This window comes from Artibeus jamaicensis, unplaced genomic scaffold, assembly GCF_021234435.1.
Source record: "Artibeus jamaicensis isolate MK-2021 breed Jamaican fruit bat unplaced genomic scaffold, CSHL_Jam_final contig_1803, whole genome shotgun sequence".
NCBI classification, from domain to species: Eukaryota; Metazoa; Chordata; class Mammalia; order Chiroptera; family Phyllostomidae; genus Artibeus; species Artibeus jamaicensis.
Window position 1 is genome coordinate 4,280,958 of NW_026521356.1, and position 19,186 is coordinate 4,300,143.

At 43.6% G+C, this 19,186-nt stretch overlaps 1 protein-coding gene across 2 annotated transcripts in view; it reads right to left on the minus strand.

Moving 5' to 3' along the window:
* RNF8 (ring finger protein 8) overlaps positions 1 to 19,186 on the minus strand; it is a 36,891-nt gene extending 17,705 nt beyond the window's left edge. Inside the window, exons 1-3 of one of the 2 annotated variants that reach the window (XM_037146215.2) lie at positions 18,964 to 19,186; positions 11,083 to 11,211; positions 538 to 1,278 (exon numbers count right to left, since the gene is read on the minus strand). In XM_037146215.2, the coding sequence (XP_037002110.2) occupies positions 538 to 1,278; positions 11,083 to 11,211; positions 18,964 to 19,074 (981 nt within the window). In that variant the 5' untranslated portion in view covers positions 19,075 to 19,186. The remainder of the gene's footprint in view (positions 1 to 537; positions 1,279 to 11,082; positions 11,212 to 18,963) is intronic. The other variant, XM_037146214.2, reaches the window with a different exon arrangement.

Consider the following 19,186-nt stretch of genomic DNA (forward strand, 5'->3'; position numbering starts at 1 on the left):
AGAAAGAGAAGCATTTTCTGTCTTTGTAGCCTCTCACTTCTTAGGTTAGCTACAGAGCTAACAAGTTGCCAGGCACATCAAGGACAGAGTAACTAGGTGACCTGTACCTGCCTTGCGGCGAAGTGATTTGACTTGGACCACAGAGCAAAGAAAAGTAACTGAGGGCAACTACTGGTTTAAATGGAGTGTGCTGTGGTTCTGTGGCATCTTGACCTTCATCCAACCTCTCACTGAATTTACCTGTCCTGAGATGCCTCAACTTTACATCCTGAGATCAGTTACATCCCGGGCCTGGCACTGCCTGTCACCTTAGCCCATCTCGGCACCCCACCTTTGGTTCTTGATCTGATCATCATGATGAAGCCTTAACCTTTGATTCAACCCCTTCTCTTACCTCAAAGTTTTCTGTTCCCATTCCATCTCCCAACCCTCACGCTCAGCATTTGGTCCCTGACCCAGAAACAGAGCCTTGGCCACAGGTTCACAAAGGGCCTGCCCACCCGAGCAGCCCTCCTGTCCTTCCCTCCTGGGTGGTACCTGGAGATACTGCTGCTCCTCCTGGAAAGTCTTCTCCAGCTGCTCCACTCGGGCCTGCTGCTGGGCCTGCTCTGCCCAGAGCTGTGACTGTAAGTCCTGCAATTCCTGCTCCATTTGCACAATATTCTTAGAGTCCTCTTTTTGGGTCTGCTTTTTCTCATTCAGAACGGCTTCCTGTTTTTCCTGCATCTGTGTTTTGAGCTTCAGAATCCTAGACATGGTCACCTTGATGAGCTCTAACCTGCTCTGAGATACTAATGGGTCTGAGACTTTCTGCTCCTTTTGCTGAAGCTCCAGGACTTCGGTGGGGCCCGAGTAATCATGAGGCCCTGTGGTGTGCTCACCTGGCTGAAGAGAAGTCAGCTTAGGTTCCAGGTATTCAGAGGGTTGGCTGGCCACTTCACCTTTCCCGTGTGTCTTCAGTGGTTGACCAGGTTCACAAGACATTCTATTTATTTTGGATTTCAAATGTGAGGGGCCTTCAGCTTCAGGAGCTTCTAATTCATCCAAACTACATTTCCTTTTAGTTCTCAAGCCCTTATTTTTTTCCATCAACTGGTCACTTATCGAGGCCAGATAAGGATGTATCTTCTCCCAGTCTTCTTCAGTAACTTCATATTCATATTCTGCATTCTCCTTATTGTCCAGAGCCACCCCAAGCTGGATGTGGTCTCCCTTATGGATAGAATAGACCTCTAAAGGTTGGAGACGTACTTTGTTCAGCCAAACACCATTCAAACTCTGGAAAAAGGGAAAGAAAAACGAAGCTTCATAATTTTCCTCCTCTTAATGGAATGTCTCCCCTGCTGCTGCAAAACCTTCTGCCTTTTCAAAAGGAAAACCCTTGAGAACAAATAGAAAAGAAAGGTTCATAAACCACCATCCTTAGAAACAGCATTCTTCAAACAGCATTTGGCTTTTTAGCTATATTTCACATTCATGCCTCCACAGAGAACTGCCTATATAACAAGCAGGAATCACCTTATTACCGGTGGATGAATTACTCAATTAAATGCAGTAGCACTGAAAGAAACAAAAATTTAATAGCTCTTATTGACCTAAACTGGAAGCAATGGCCAGGACTGAAAAACACTGCTATTAGTAAAGAAAATGGCATCTGATGATGAGGTCCAAAGGTTGGCATGACCAGAAAAGCCAGGCAACCACTGGCTCTGGATGTGCCCCTGAGCACATTGGCGAATGAGCGGAGCCCTTTCCAGTACACACGAACCACTAAAGAGAGTACCAATACTTCTCCTGGGGTCAAACTGCAGGTGGGACCTGACCCGGGTCATAGCAGCGGTCCATGGGCAACAGGACATAGTAGTTAAGAGCTGGAGCTCTGGACTCAGACAGACTTGGGTTCTTAACCTGCTGCACTACCTTGGGCTTATTGTTACATGGCCGTCAGCAATTATTCACCCTCTCTGTGCCCCACTTCTGTCTGTAAAACAGGGATAGTACAGTATCTACCTCAATGATTCCTGTGAGGAATAAATGAGAAAACACATGTAAAAACATTTAATACAGTGGTTCACATATAATAAATGCTTAATAAATATTTACCTTATGGTTTGAATTGAATCATAGTTTAGAGGTTAACATCATAGAGCCTGGAGTCAGACTGCCTGACTGTAATCTGGCTCCATCACTTAATAGCTGTGTGACTGTGGACAAGTTTCTTAACCTCTCTATGCCCCAGTTACCACATCTCTAAGACAGAAAATAATAATAGTCTCTCCCTCATGGTGTTTGTGTGGATTTAACAAAATCACATATGTACAAAGTAATGTACTTAGAAAAGTGCTTGGCACATAGTAAGCATCATATTAAGTGTTTTCTACTATTATTATGTTCTGGTTCAATTTATCAACAATCACTTCAATTCTATGCTCAGCATCTTTCAAGGTAAATATACTGAGTACAAAATTGAAAGACATGAAAGCAACTTTTAGCAGCTTTGGGAAGCAAAACATGAGGGTACATATATGCAAATGTGGGCTATACAGCACCGCCTATAAACACAATGGATTAGTATGTGGGGCTGGGTTAGCTAAGAGATGCTAAATGGGGATGGTGGGCTCTAAAACACTTGAAACAAATGCAGAATTTAGAGTCTAAAGAAACAAGTGGTTGTTTTAACCCATATCAAGGACTTACCTTTAGGACTTACCAGAGATGAAGCTCATGGCTGAATTGTTACTAAGACTTATGTTTATGTTGGTAACTGTAAATACCTACTTTTAGCTACAAAAATTACCTGGTCAACCCAAATACAAAGCCTGGGGGCTTGACCACAAGGCACGGAGGCTGAAGGGGAGCAGAGATTGGAGCTCAGCTCTGTTTTGGTATTGGGCCCTTGTTTCTGGTTTTATATCATTCGGCTAGAGTGGGGAGAGGTAGAAAAAGCCGAGCACAGATATACATGTATATATAGAGAGAGCAATTTACAGAAAGACTGGCTTTAACCCAATGCCATGGGCCTATCCTGGCTTATCTGACTAAATTTCTCCCAACCATTCTATTCAGATTCAGCCCGAGGAACTATGTATGAGGAGTGATCAGTTCTGCTGACAATGCGTGGGAAAATACAAAGGAGGGGGATAGAGGATGGGAGAATTTATTTGAAAACAATTTTATATGAGAATTAATTATACACAGGAAAAGATTTTCAGGAAAAGTAATATGACACAGAAGGCCACCTAATGCCAAGGTACAGATATTTCAGAAAGATGTCTAAGGCAAAAACAAGGTTAGATAAATAAAGGAAGAAGGTTATGGAAGCTGCCCAAGACTAGAGAGAATAGAGGAAAGCTGGGGCAAACTTTTAAGATATACTGCAGCTGCCCACTAGATTCTCTGCACCAACTTGCCTCCTTCAGGGCCCTTTATATATGAAAAATAAGCTCTCAAGTTTTTCCCATCACATTTTATCCTAGGGTCCTTCTGTGTTTACCCATTCATCACTTCCTGGTGACACCTAGTGGTATGAATTAGACCGCAGCCTGAGTCAGGTCTGTTTACAAGGTGACTACAGAGAAGGATGAGAACAGCATGGCTGTGTAAGAACCATCAAATACTGGCCAGAACATGGTCTCAAATACAATGGTTTAAATAAATCAAACTCTGTTCAAGCCTTTCTTTTTTTCAAAAAAACCTTCTAATTTATTGATTTTAAAGAGGGGGGGAAGGGGGAGAAGGGGAGGGAGTATCGTGGCAGGGAGGGAGAGAGAAACATCCATCTGTTGTTCCACTCATTCATGCATTCATCGATTGTTTTTGTATGTGCCCTAATGGGGACTGAACCTGCAACCTTGGCATATTCGGATGATGCTCTAACCAGATGAACTTCCCAGCCAAAGCCACCATCAGTATGCTTTAAAAATACCCCAGGTAAGGGCAAAAAAACTGTAAACTGGGTTGAGAACCACTGCTCTAGCTGCTGAAAGACCAGAAGCTGAACTGCCCCAAGCACCAAGGTTTGTTCACATAGTTTAACTCACCAGAGACATTCGACATCAGAGCCTGCAGGAGGACGAAGGCGGGAGTCACCAAGTACCAGGTGCATAGCAGTGTGATAGGAGGGGAACAGTGAGAAAGGCTCAAATGATCTGCTGAGCCTCTAGGACACCAAAGCATTTCAGATTGTGACTTTGAAACAACAGATTTTCTAAAACAACTGGATACTAATACATAGAATGAACTATCTGGAGAGCTACTCAACCAAAATCTACACAACTACAGCCATCTTCATGTATTTTTTAAAACTGATTTTAAAGAAAGAGGAAGGGAGAAGGGCGGAGGGAAGAGAGAAAGAAAGAGACATCAGTGTGAGAGAGAAACATAGGTCAGTTGCCTTCTGTACATGCCCTGACTGGGGACTGAAACCTCAACCTAGAGATGTGCCCCGACCGGGGATGGAACCCGCAACCTTTTGGTGCATAGAACAATGCTCCAACTCACTGAGCCACCTGGCCAGGCCCCATCCACACATTTGTGTACCAAATAAGCAGTCCTCCAAGGTTGGGGTTGTTTTCTAACTCAATTTTAAACCAAAATTGCATTTGTTGCATTTTTTGTATTTGTCCTTAAGCTTTCTCTTTCTGGCCTCTGCAGCATGTAAGAGAGACCATCTTTGAAGAAGGAATGGCCCTGCCTGGTGTAGTTCAGTGGACTGAGTACAGGCCTGTGAACCAAAGGGTTATTGGCTTAATTCCCAGTCAGGGCACATGCCTGGGTTGCAAGCCAGGTCCCCAGTTGGGGACACATGAGAGGCAACCATACATTGATGTTTCTCTCCCTCCTTCCCTTCCCCTCTAATAAATAAAAAAATTTTTTAAAAGAAGTAATGTAGTTCTGAGTTTTGAGTTATTAGTAATATCCACCTTTAAAACGACTTGGCAAATGACTTCAGATGAGACCATAACAATAATATCCTGCACCTGAAATTCAAATCCTTCATCAGGAGAAGGCTGGTAAGGCATCATGCCAGAGAGAAAAAGGAGCATCTGCTAAGGGGAAAACAGTGAAGGGAGCAGCTTACCTGTAAGAATAGTTGCTCCATCAAAATAATTCAGCCATAGCTTCTCTCAAAATTCAGTCATCTCACAAACTGAATCAAAGCTAAGAGGCTCAAACCAGAAAGACTCGGAACAATCAGGTGCCTACCTTTTCTCTATCTTCTCTGCCTGAGACCTGAAAGAGGAGTCTCGCGACAGCAGCCCTAGAAGAAAGGTGCCAGGCAAACACTGGGGAGCGACCTGGGGAGCACTGCCAGGATCTGTTGCTGGCACCAGCTGCCTCTGTGTCCCTGAGGTTGACGTTCAAGGAACACTAAAATCAGTCAGCCAGTGGCTTCCCAAACTCTCAAAATCTGCTATCCCATAAATGGAACACATCTACATTGCACATAATCAAAGAAAGAAGCGGCAGGCAATGCACCTCTGTAATACTGTAACCTCAGCACTAAACAGCTAACTCTGATGAGGAAAACATCCTTCCCTAAGGTGTTTTGATGTGAGCTATTGCTGGGGCTTTAAAACTTTACAAGTATGCCTTAAGTATGCATAATTAATTGTTTTTAAAGCACGCAGCCAGCATAGCAAACTGCTTGTGTCCTTTTGTATTTGGTATTTGACATGGGGGTACAGTAGAGACTTGTGAGCTTTGACATGGGTCCTTTGGTATTTGACAATGGGGTACAGTAGAGACTTGTGAGCTTTAGCCCTGGCTTACTCACTCACTCAACCAGTCTGTTATGTGGAAGGCCCTGAGCAAGTCAGTTTATCTCTTCGGGCCTCAGGTTCATCTGTTCCCAGAAGGGGTTAAACTACATCATCTGTAAGGTCCCCCTTTCAGTGCCAATTTCTTTTCTCACAGGGCCTTGCCAAGAGTACTGAACCAGTTAACTTGGCCACTCCTTCAACACAGTGCCAACACAACTTAATCTTAGTGTAAGAAAGTACTTTCTCCAAGAGCTTAAATCTACAAGTTTTATGCATGAAAAATGAGACTGCTGGGCAGACCTGCAGGATACCTGTGATATTGTGAATTATGACAAGAAGCATATATTTGGACTGCATCCTAATTTCTAGCACAGAGCTTTGAAAACTCTCGAAATTTCCTAAGTAGTGACAGAGAGCACTGTGTCTTTTGTTACAGTAATGAGATGACTTTGGGAATGTCTCTAGGTCACCTAAAAGTGAGGGCTGGTTGCTAGAGGGGCTGAACTGTTAAGTCCCACCCCTCCATCTCTTGGGAGTGGAAGGGCTGCAGGCTGAATTCATCACAATGGCCACACTTAATTAATCATGCCTCTGTAACAAAGTCTCCATTAAAACCAAGAAAAGGACAGGTTCTGGGAGCTTCTGGGTTGCTGAACACATGGAAGTGCTGGGAGAGTGTCGCCTAGACAGGGTGTGAAATTCCACACCCACTTCCACATGCCTTGCCCTAAACATCTCTTCCAACTGGATGTTCATCTGCATTCCTTATCGCATTCTTTTAAATTTAAAATTAGTTTTAATTTTTTCAATTACAGCTGACATTTTCGTATTAGTTTCAGGTGTATACCCCAATGATTAGACATTACATAACTTACTAAGTAATCATCCCAATAAATCTTGTACCCATATGACACCATACACAGTTATCAGAATATTACTGACTATATTCCCTCTGCTGTATTTAAATCTCCATGACTATTCTGTAACAGCCAATCTATACTTCTTAATCCCTTTACCTTTTTTACCCATCCCCTAACCCCTCTCCCATCTGGCAACCATCAAAACATTCTATAAGTGTTTCTGTTTGTTTGTTTATTTGGTTTTTTAGATTCAATTGCTAATAGATATATATTTACTGACATTTTATTGCTTATATTTTGTATCTTTCCCCCCCCTTCTTCTTAAAGAGGACCCTTTAGTCCTGACTGGTGTGGCTCAGTGGACTGGGCATCACCCTGCAAACCGAAAGGTCTTCCGTTTGATTCCCGGACAGGTCACATGCCTGGGTAGCAAGCCAGGCCCCCAGCTGCAGATGTGAGAGACAACCACAATCAATGTTTCTCTCTCTCTTTTTCTCCATCCCTTCCCTTCTCTCTAAAAATAAATAAATAAAATCCTATCCTTTTTAAAAAAGAAGAAGACCCTTTTAACATTTCATGTAATACTAGTTCAGTGGTGATTAACTCCTTTAGCCTTCCCTTGTCTGGGAAGCTCTTTATATGTCATTCAATCCTGAATGATAGCTTTGCTGGGTGGAGTTATTCTGGTTGTAGGTCCTTGCTTTTCATCACTTTCAGTATTTGTCAATCCTTTCTGTCCTGCAAAGTTTCTGTTGAGAAATCAGCTGACAGTCTTATGGGAGCTCCCTTGTAGATAACTAATTGCTTTTCTCTTGCTGCTCTTAAGATTCTCTCTCTGTCTTCAACCTTTGGCTTATTTATTTATTTATTTTTTTTTAAGATTTTATTTCTTTTTAGAGAGAAGGGAAGAAGAGATGGGGAGAAACACTGGTGTGTGGTTGCCTCTCATGCACGCCCCCACACCACTGCGGTCCTGGCCCACAACCCAGGCATGTGCCCTGACTGGGAATCAAACTGGCAACCCTTCCATTTGCAGGCCAGCACTCAATCCACTGAGCCACGCCAGTCAAGGCAACCTTTGGCATTTTTAATTATGATGTGTCTTGGCATGGGCTTCTTCAGGTTCACTTTTTGGGGGATTCTCCATGCTTCCTAGACTTGTACATGTATTTCCTTCACGAGGTTAAAGAAGCTGTCATTATTTGTTCAAATAAATTTTTAATTTCTTTTTCTCTTTTTAAGATTTTATTTATTTATCCTTAGAGAGGAAGAGAAGGAGAGAAGGAGAGAAATATCAATGTATGGTTGCCTCTTGTGAGTCCCCTGCTGGGAACTGGCCTGCAACCCAGGCATGTGCCTGACTGGGAATTGAACTGTGATCGTGTGGTTCGAAGGCCCGCGCTCAATCCACTGAGTACAACAGCCAGGGCGGTTTTCAATTTCTTGCTCTCTCTCTTCACCTTCAGGCACCCCCACAATGCAAATGTTGGTGTGCTTGAGGCTGTCCCAGAGGCTCCTTACACCATCCTCATTTTCTTGGATTCTTTCTTCTTTTTGCTGTTCTGATTGGGTGTTTTTTGCTCCCTTATATTCCAAATTACTGTTTTGATTCTTGGCTTTATGTACTCTACTGTTGATTCCTTGTAAATTATTCTTCATTTCTGTTACTGTAGCCTTCGTTTCTGACTGATTCTTTTTTATGGTTTCCATGGCCTTTTTTTATGCTGTTGAAGTTCTAAGTTCATCTACTTTTCCCCTAAGTCCATTGAGCATCCTTATAACCAGTGTTTTGAACTCTGCATCTAATAGACTGCTTATGTCCATTTTGTCTAGTTCTTTCTCTGGTATTTTTGTCCTCTTCTTTCATTTGGGCCATGTTTTTGTCTCCTCATTTTGGCAGCCTCCTTGTGTTTGTTTCTATGTATTAGGTGGAGCTTCTATGTCCCCTGGTCTTGGTAGAGTGGCCGTATGTCATAGGTGTCCTGAAGGGCCCAGTGGCAGAGCCTTTCTGATCACCCGAGCTGAGCACTCTAGGTGTGTCCCGCTGTGTGCGCTGTGTACACACTCTTCTTAGTTGAGCCTTGATTGCTGTTGGCACGTCAATGGGAGGGATTTACTCCCAGGCCAAGCAGCAAGGACTGGCTGAGACCACTGTGGAGGATCAGTTGTACAGGGGCCCACAGCACAGAACAAGACTTACTTCAGTGGGCTTCTTGCGCCCACTGAGTCTACCCCTTCAGTGTGTCATTTGTGGAGGTGGTTGCATGGTGTTTTGATGTGATCTGAAGCTGTCCACCAAATACACTGGCTCTTGAGCCTCCCAAGAGGTGTAGATCAAGGTCAGCCACTATCTGTGTTCTGCCAGGGGCCACCAAAGCAACCTGCAGATCAATGCTACTTGTACTGGGGTTGGAAATGCCCAGAAAAGGCCAAGTTGCAAATCAAGGCTGGCTGCCACTACTGCCAAGCCTGGGCCACCTAGTGAGAGGTTCAGGGCATGGAAAGGCCAGATGCTTGAAAAATCTGAAGCATGAGCCAAGACAGGCCATTCGTATGGAAAAGCCACTGGAACAGCTTGGGTGGGCCTGCAAATTGGTGGAGCAGGCCCTCAGAATCACCAAGGTGGAGCAAACACTGATAGCCAAGTTGATAGAGACTCACATATAGGTCCTACCTACAAGCTCTGTTGGGGAAGGGCTAAAAAGGGAACAATGGCCTCTGCCCACACTTTTGTTTGGGAGAAAGCTGCCCTTCCAGCTCTTACCATTACCAGACATCAGGAAACTGAACTCAGTTCTTCCCCATGTATCCCTGGTGCCTTTCAAGCTACTGTCCCAGTGCTGGAGCTCCAAGAGTGCAAGTCCAAGAAAGTCTGTGTGTGGGCCCTTTAAAAGGAACTGCCTGGGACTCACCACAATCCCCAACGGTTTTCACCACCAGAAGTTATGGGGACTTTTCTTCCTAGCACTGGAACCCTGTGCTGGGGGGACTGGTGTGGGCTGGGACCCCTCACTCCTCACGGGGGACCTCTGCAGCTGAGAGATACCTCCTGACTTTAAATTACCACATGTGGGTGTGGGATCAGCCTGTTCCATAGTCCCTTTTATCAGTTTTGCTATGACTTCTTCTGTATATCCTTAGTTGTAGGACTTCCATTCAGCTAGACCTCGGATGGTTCTGAATAATGGCTGTTCTAATACAGTCATAATTTTGATGTGGTTGTGGGAGTATGCGAGTACTAAATTTATGCATTCCGCCACCTTGACCAGAAGCCCTCCTATCCTTTCATAATAAACTGGAAAATGTAAGTCAGTGTTTCCTTGAGTTCTGTGAGTCCCTCTAGCAAATTAATTGAATCCAAAGGGGTAGGTGGTCATGGGAACCTCTGATTTACAGCCAGTTGATCAGAAGTACAAGTAATAACCTGGACTTGCAACTGGCATCTGAAGTCTAAGGAAGGGGTCCTTGGAACCCCTATAGGTGGCTGGTTGATCAGAAGCACGGGTGTTAACCTGGGCTTGCGTGATATCAGGGTCTGAAGTGGAGGGTGGTCTTGCAGGATTAAGTCCTTTACTTGTGGGATCTGATGCTATCTCCAGGTAGATAGTGTCAGAATGGTAGGACATCCAGCTGCTGTCCCAAGCATTGCTCGGTGGTGTGGGAGTAACCCTCTCCACATGTAGAAATTCATCTCAACCATTTTAATATACTTCCTTCTAACAGTTATCTTTAAAATCCTTCCAACCAGAGCAGTTTAAAACAATGTCTGAAGACATTTTATATTTACTTTATATTTAATCCTTAAATGCCTACATTAGAATTACTCTTATCTCATAGTCTTTACTTTCACTGTATTCCTGGGTGCTTGTACATCTGTACTTTAGGCACTAATTTCTAGGCTTTATACACTATTTCGCGTTCCTTAGTATTCATGCTTTTCAAAATTTTAAAGCGGAAAAGCTCTTTTTTAAAAGAAAATGATCCTCAGAACACCAATACATAAAACAGGTTTAAGGAAGATGGTTTGCTCTGATTGACAGGAGTGGGGAGGAGGAGGAACGAGGTGCAGTAAGCTTGGCTCCTCCCTCCTCCCCATGCCCCGAACCACAGATGTGCTCCAGAATCTTCACCAGATTCCCAGGGTTCCTGGACCTTCAAGTTACAAAGGGCCAATCCTCCCCAGTAACTTAGTCTAGTTCCTGGAGTAAGAACTACTGCCATAATTCAGGTGTTCCCAGAGTAACTAACTTCAAGTCCTCTGAAATTGCTTTGACATAATCCAATCTCTGGTAGCATGCACAAGTGGCCGTCTCTTGGGAAGACAACTGGGTGGTTAGGTGAGACAATGTATCTTTGAATCTTTAAATTGTGTACATGTATTACCTATATACCCACAAAAAGCAGTTTAAAAATAAACAAAAACTCAATAAAAATCATTAGGCGTCTATGGATTCCTGTACCTTGTTGTCCGTAATTGTCCACTGGCCCTCAGTGTTCTGCTTCAAAACACAGTGGTTTCGGGAAATCATCAAAGGGCAGGTTTTTGATACCAGCTGGTATGTAACACCAAGTCCTCGTCCTAAAGTCACCTAGGAAGACAACAGCAATGCAAGGGACACCATCAGCCATTGTGCTGATAAAAAGGTTTACAGTCTTGTCAGCCAGTGGTATATGCATGTTATACCTGACTTATGTTATCTGACTTATGAAACCAGATTCCCATGAAACCCATGCAGCTCATTGGCAGTCTCCTCTTTCAGCTTCCAGGGGTGCTACCAGGTAGAAAAAGGCAAGAAGCTATGACAAGAATAGACAGCTGAATGGATTTACTCATGGAATGTCAGGGTTGGTAGGACCTGAAAAGTAATGAGGTGGAAGAATTCTTTCTGTACACCCTCATCAACTCGTCTTAAACAATGCCAAGAACCATGGCCTCTACACAAGATAGTTTGTCCAATTTTTTAATGGCTCTGACTTGGCATCTTTTTCACTATAAATTCCATCTACTGGCCCTGGCTCTGCCATGACATCATCAGAAAATCTCCAATTCCTCTCCCACATGGGTGCTACAGTGTATACCAAGTCTTCCCTTTTATTGACCTTATGTTCCCAGTTACTTTAACCTACCTCTCATGGCATAGGTTTGAGTCTCTTCACTATCCTAATGGGTCTTTGCTATCCTCAAGGCTATAGTAGGAAAAATAAACTTAATCTGTTACACAGTTGAAACCAAGTATCACTTTTCTAGTTCTAAATATTATCACTGGAGCATATAAATTGCATTTGCTTTCACAGCAGTTCTATCATACTGCCAATGTATCCTCAGGCTTAGGAATGATTAAATTTCGTGGCCTGACCCTCCCCCAAGAATTGCTATGCTAACTCATGTGTCTTCTGCCCCATATACTTGATAGTTGGTAAATTTGGATTCAAGTGCAAGACCTTCCTATTAAATTTCATCTTGTTAGTTCAGCCTATTACATGAGCTTATCAAGACCCTTATGAATTTTTAATCTGCCATCAGACATACTCATTACTTTTTCCAACTTTGAGTCACCCACCAAAGTCATATGATGGCCTTTGTACCTTCATTCAAGACATAGATACAAGACTGAAAGAGGACGTAGCCAAAGGCAAAGCTCTCAGGAAAGCCTAGTAAACATTCTACCATACGTTCTGGATACACCCTTTAACCAGTTGTAAATTCAAACAGAGTCTGCACTGTGTCCCTATTTTCCATCTCATCCACAAGGATAGCATGAGGGCCCCTGGAAAAGGTCGCAAAGAAGCAGATTCACATCTATCATACTTTCCTGATGGACTCGTCTAGTTGATAATAACCTTGTCAATGAAGAAAATGAAATTCTCCTGAGGTCCAAATCTTAGTGTTACTTCCTTGTTCTTCTGAGTGCACAAGCCACCTCTTTAATACCACATACCACAACCCATACCACAACCTTACCTGGGAACATTATGTCAAATATCTGTGGTCTTCTAAAAGCTGCCCTCTTCGCTCCTTTTGAAAATCTTTCAGGATCATCCCTCTCCTCCTCAGTCCCTCAAAGACCACATGATTCTCCTTGCCCTGATCTATTCTTCCTCTATAGACTTTCATCTCAGTAACTGACACTACCATCCAACCATCTGCTTAGCCCAAAACTCAGGAGCCATCTTTGATTCTTCTGTCCCACAACCCATTTTCAAATCATCAGCAAATTCAGCCCTGGCTGCTGTGGTTCAGTGGATTGAGTGCCGGCCTGAGAACCAAGGGGTCATCAGTTTAATTCCCAGTCAGGGCAAATGCCTGGATTTCAGACCAGGTCCCCAGTGGAGGGGTGTGTGAGAGGCAACCACACATTGATGTTTCTTTCCCTCTTTCTCCCTCCCTGACCCTCTCTAAAATGAATAAATAAAATCTTTTTAAAAATCACCAACAAATTCTACTGTCTCTAATTTAGTATGTCCTAAATCTCTTCACTTCTATCTCTATGGTCACTACCACAGTCAAAACGACCTGGCTTTCATCCTGGGTGGGTAGCTCAGTATGTTGGAGCATCGTCTTGTATACTGAAGGGTCACATGTTCAATTCCTGGTCAGGGCACATACCTATGTTGTAGGTTTGATCCCTGGTCAGGGTGCATACAAGAGGCAACTGATCAATGTTTCTCTCTGACATTGATGTTTCTTTCTCTCTTTTTCTCTCTTCCCTCCACCACCTCCCTACCCTACTCTTCCTCTAAAATTAACAAACATGTCCTTGGGGGGAAAACAACCTGGCTTCCACCAGTTGTGCTCTTTTTGCTCCTGTGCTGGTCCCCTTACACTTTATTCTTCACACAGCAACTGGAGTGGTAATGTAAAAACTTTAAATCAGATCATTTCTCTTTCCTTAAAATTCTCCAATGATCCAAGCTGCCTCTCATATCTTATAAGGCCATGAACGTCCAAAACCCCTCTGCTCTTTAGTCTTATCTCGTGCTATTATCATAAATACCCACTGCTACCTGAAGGTCTTTTCACCTGTTTGCTTAGAACACTCTCCTCTCACGGTTACATGGGCTCCTTCTCATCTTTCAAGTTTTATCTCCCCTGAGGCCTATCCTGATGACCCTATCTGAAATTGCCACCTGCTCTCTACTCCCCTGTCCTACCCCACTGCATTCTTTCTATTACTAGCACACACTTTTCACAAGCCAAAACTAACTTGCTTGCTTATTTCTGTCTCCTTCACACCAGCACATAAATTTCATTAGCAGGAGCCTTATCCGTCTTGTGTGCTGCTGTATTTTTGTACCTGGCATGGTGCTCAGTAAACATCTGTGAATGAATGCAGATACTGCTTATCAGTCCTCCCAGTTTCCAAGACAGGTCTTTTTGAGGCCAAAAGTTGGAAACTGGGTCATTACCACTGGGAACAATGGAGCAGCAAGTAACCAGGACCGTTCACAATCTGATTTGTTTGCCTTTAAAATTCTGTGGTGACCACCTCTACCAAAACCCTAAGTCCAAAGTTTTTCAGTTCTTTGACAGTTTGCCCAAAATTCCATTAACTATGGAAGTTCTTCTGAATATACATATATATCCTTTAAAAATGGACTATTTAAGGATGTATCTGTTATCCATATTCAGCAGAAATTTCCATTTAGATAGCTTTATTTCTAATAGAGAAAGTATTCTACACTCCATTTTAATACTTGGGGGGAGACAGCCAGACTGCCATTGGGAGTGTCCTGGGAAAAACAGTACAGAAAAGGGAGATGAGTGCCTTTTTCTGAAACTGTCTCCTATAGACTCTGGATCTAGAAAAGGAAGGACAAACTCTTTTTTTGTCCTTCCCTTCACTGTTTGGTCCTAAAATTTATATCAGTGAACCATGGCTAAAGGTCTGCAGTGATCTGGATATCCCAGCATCACTTGTTAACACAAAACAAAATTTCCCATGGGAACTGAGTGCTAACAAACCACCAACTCATAGGTTGGAGTTATTTCCATTTTCTGTACAACAACTTTGCAAGGCTCTGAGCTTACTGAACTGACATCACTGGTGTCAGTTCATGACCACTGTCCTGTCCTTACAAGATAATCTTGTCCTTACACGCCTTCACTAATCCTAACCCTTTCCTCCTGGAAATGACACCAACTGTTTCCCAAAAGACCAGCAAATATTCTAGAAGTATCCTTTCCCTTTTTCCAACCCTCTTAGTGCAGTTTCATGTAAGCCAAACACATGAGAAGAAAAAAGGGGGAAATGAAAATACTATGGCTTTTCCCAGAGGCCTAAATACTTTTTTAAAGATATATTTTATTGATTATACTATTATAATCAGCTGTCCCACTTTTCCCCCTTTATTCCCCTCCTCCCTTGCACACTGCCTTCCACCCAAATTCTCCCCCTTTAGTTCATGTCCATGGGTCATACATGTAAGTTCTTTGGTTTCTCCGTTCCCTATACTATACTTAACCTCTCCGTGTCTATTTTGTAGATCATTTATGCTACTTATTCCCTGTAGCTTTTCCCCCATCCTCCCCCTCCCACTGTCCCACTGATAACCCTTCATGTGATCTCCATTTCTGTGGTTCTGTTCCTATTCTAGTTGTTTGCTTTTTTTTTTAGGTTCAGTTGTTAATAGTTGTAAGTCTGTTGTCATTTTATTGTTCATAGTTTTGATCTTTTTTTTAGATAAGTCCCTTTAAGATTTTATATAATAAGGGCTTGGTGATGACAAACTTCTTGAACTTGACCTTATCTAGGAAGCACTTTATCTGCCCTTCCATTCTAAATTAAAGTTTTGCTGGATAGAGCAGTCTTGGACATAGGTCTTTGCCTTTCATGACTTGAAATACTTTCCAGTCCCTTCTAGCCTGTAAAGTTTCTTTTGAGAAATCAGCTGATAGTCTAATGGGAACTCCTCTGTAGGTAACTGCTTTCCTCTTGCTGCTTTTAAGATTCTCTCCTTCTCTTTAATCTTGGGAAATATAATTATAATGTGCTTTGGTGTGTGCTTCCTTGGGTCCAACTTCTTTGGGACTCTCTAAGCTTGCTGGACTTCCTGGAAGTCTATTTCCTTTGCCAGACTGGAGAAGTTCTCCTTCTTTATGTCTGTAAATAAGTTTTCTATTTCTTGTTCTTCCTCTTATCCTTCTGGTACCCCTATGATTCAGATGTTGAAATGTTTAAAGTTGTCCTGGAGGTTCCTAAGCCTCTCCTGATATTTTTGAATTCCTGTTTCTCCATTCTGTTATGGTTGAATGTTTATTTCTTCCTTCTGAGGAAAGAAGTTGAATTAAGTACTGGTTTCCTTCCTGTCACTGTTGGTTCACTTTACATTTTCCTTTATTTCACTTTTCATAGCCTTCATTTTTTTCCTCTATTTTGCAACCAAGTTGAACCAATTCTGTGAGCATCCTGATACCAGTGTTTTGAACTCTGCATCTGATAGGTTGGCTATCTCTTCGTCACTTCGTTGTATTTTTTCTGGAACTTTGATCCATTCTTTCATTTGGGCCATTTTTTTTTTTTTGTCTCGGCATGCCTGTTAAGTAGTAAGGGGTGGAAACAGGTGTTCACCACAGTGGGGCAAGCCACCTCACTGCGTTTTGGCACTGTATATGGGGGAGGGGGTCAAGGGAGAACAATGCTGCTTGCTCTGCTCTCTACTGACTTTCAGTCACTACCCCTGCTACCCACAAGCATAACTGGGCCCTTCTGGTACTGATTCCTGGGTGGGTTGGTTTGTGCACATTCTAGGACCCTGTGAGTTCTCCTATGAGGCTGGAAGATTCTTCCGCCACCTCAACCCTCCAGGTTTTTTCAGTCAGAAATTTTGAGGATTTCTTTTCCCACACTGGAACCCTGGGTTGCACGGCGTGTCTCACTCCTCAGTTGTTCCTCCCTGTTTATCTGCACACAAATGTGGGACCGCCCACCCTGCTCTTCCAGCTGCTGCCTGCCCGGTCCTCCAATCATACTGCCACGAGTCCTCTGCACCTGGCTGCCTGTCTCTACCCCTACCGGTCTGGATAAATGTTTCTTCTTTAACTTCTCAGTTGTTAGACTTCCATACAGTTAGATTTTGTCAGTTCTAGTTGTTTCCTGCTTTTAAATTTGTTGTTGTCCTTCTTTTGGTTGTGCGAAGAGGCACAGTATATCTACCTACGCCTCCATCTTGGCAGGAAGTTGTTCTATTTATAACAAAGACCTAAATACTTATAGGGCTAGGTACTAGCCAATTTGCAATATTTTTTTTCAGAAAACACTCTGGTTTAAGAGATTTAAAGACACACATTCAGACAGACAATTTACTACAGTATTCCCTACAGTGAAATGAGAGGAACCGTGTTTTATTATTTTATCTGTGAAATCTGAGACTGAGGTGAACTGGGAAGGCAGGAAACTGATCTTACTCTGTTGTTATAATCAAATGACATCAACACACCTTTCAAATCATGTGCCCACCAGCTTGTGCTATGGTTTGGGAGCAGTACCAATAGGTAAGACTTCATCTCTTGGCTTTGACTCAGGCCTCTCTTCATACATACTGCAGGCTATGCTCCAAGTACTTCCTAAGACCCCCAACCTTACACACAGCCTGGCCTGAGAGACCTCTCCACCACAATAGAACAGAGACAAGCCAATCCTCCTGCGTGCCTTCACCATTCAGTCTGACTTCTGTGGGTCTCTCTCCAAGTAAAATTATCCAACAGTTTAAAATATGTACAGGAAAGCAAGCCTTTTAGTTCTTGTTGCAGACGTTTTAATTCTTTCTGTCCTCCACTCCTCCCACCAAGACTCATAGGGTTACCAAGCTATTCAGATGTAATAAATTAATCCACAGCAATTTAATCTGAAGGAGTGAGTTAACACTTGACTTCTAAGTACATTAAAGGGTTGTGTGTGGGAATATGGTATATGTGTAGGGCCCAGACTAGGCAATTATGTGAAAGTGCAAACCTTATACAAAACATGGTTACTATTATTCAGGTGTTACTATCTTCATTTGTGAAACTTCCCAAAGGTGTATAATTTTGGAAAGGGAAGTGCAAGGAAAGGTAAGTACTCATTCACTAAAAGAATGAATGTCTAATGCAGACTTTGTGTACTAACACCTGGAGACAAAGAGATTTGGGGGCAGAGGTGTCTTCCTGATGTTCTTCAAATCACAGCGTACAAGTAAGCCTTTTAACCATCTCATCTAACCTAGCAACATTTAAAGCTAGACCCGAATCCCTCTTCTGAATTGAGGAACCACTGCTCTAAATTAGCACTCAATAATCCACATCTTGGCACTTGATCATACAGCCTGCCCTGATGTTCTCAGACGGCTTCACTGTGTATAAAATCCTCTTTTTTCCACTCAAGCCTAAACTCGTTGATGGCAGAGGTCTTTTTCTGGCTTTCTTATGGTACACTAAACAATATAAGTACTCAGTACACACGTGGGAAACGGAATTGAGATTATATAGTCTACAGGAAATATTAGTCAAACATACATACATAATAAAATGTTTCTTTATCTTTCATACAAATTATTTCCCAAACCCAAATGGTTCCCTGCCACAACCAGCTGTCCCTAATTCAGCTCTCCACAAACTGACTGCACTCTTAACTCCCCCTCCTCTCTCTTCCATCACCCTCCTCTGGAACCACCCCCCATTCCAAACGTCCCCCAAAAGAAACCGTCTCACCTTTCCTCTTGGTTTTTTTTTTTTTTTGGCATTTATGACCGCACTGGGAAACAATATAAGCAGCCTCTATATTTCTGAATCCCTACTCCCCAGCCAGCTCAGGGGATACCACTCAGCAATAACCGAGACTCACAGGAGAAATGTGGCCCACCCCACAATACCCATTTTCCTCAAAAATTGGAAAGGAAGGCATTTTTACATTAAAGTTTGAGTCTTTTGACCCAAAACTCGCAACCATTTTCAAAATAAACTCGAGAAAGTTCTCGCTCTCCGCCGAGGCTGGGATCCGCTGGGCTCCGCGAGACCCAAACTGAGGCTGCCCACTTCCCTCCCAGACCAGACGCCTCCTTCCCCTCGAAACCCCGGCCGGTCCTCACGTCCCCTACCCGGCTCCCTCCAGCACCCAGCCTCCCCAGCTCGCCCCGGAGGCCCATCTTTCCTCCCACACTGTCCCCACTTCCCCCAAACACCTCCCACCCCGGGCCCTTTCCCCCACAACCGCTCGCACTTCTCCATTTTGTCCTGCAGGCCCTTCGCCTTTCTCTCCTTTTCCTCGCTCCCACCCCCTTTTCCACTAATCCCTCGGGCCCAGGCGCCTCGGACCTCTCCAGGCCCAGCTTCTTCAAACTCCCACCCCTCGAGGCCTCTCGCTCACCTCGTTTCCATCCTCCAGCAGGAGCCACTCGGCGTCCATCCCCACGCGCCGCAAGCACCAGCTTCGGCCCCCGCGGCAGTCTCTCGGAACCAAGGAGCCGGGCTCCCCCATAGCCCACTACGACCAGCACCGAGCTAGGCCCCGACCCCAGTTCCCGCTGCCTCTTCGCTTGTTTGACAACATAACTACACAACAGACAGAAGCAATCGCTCTGCGCTCGCGA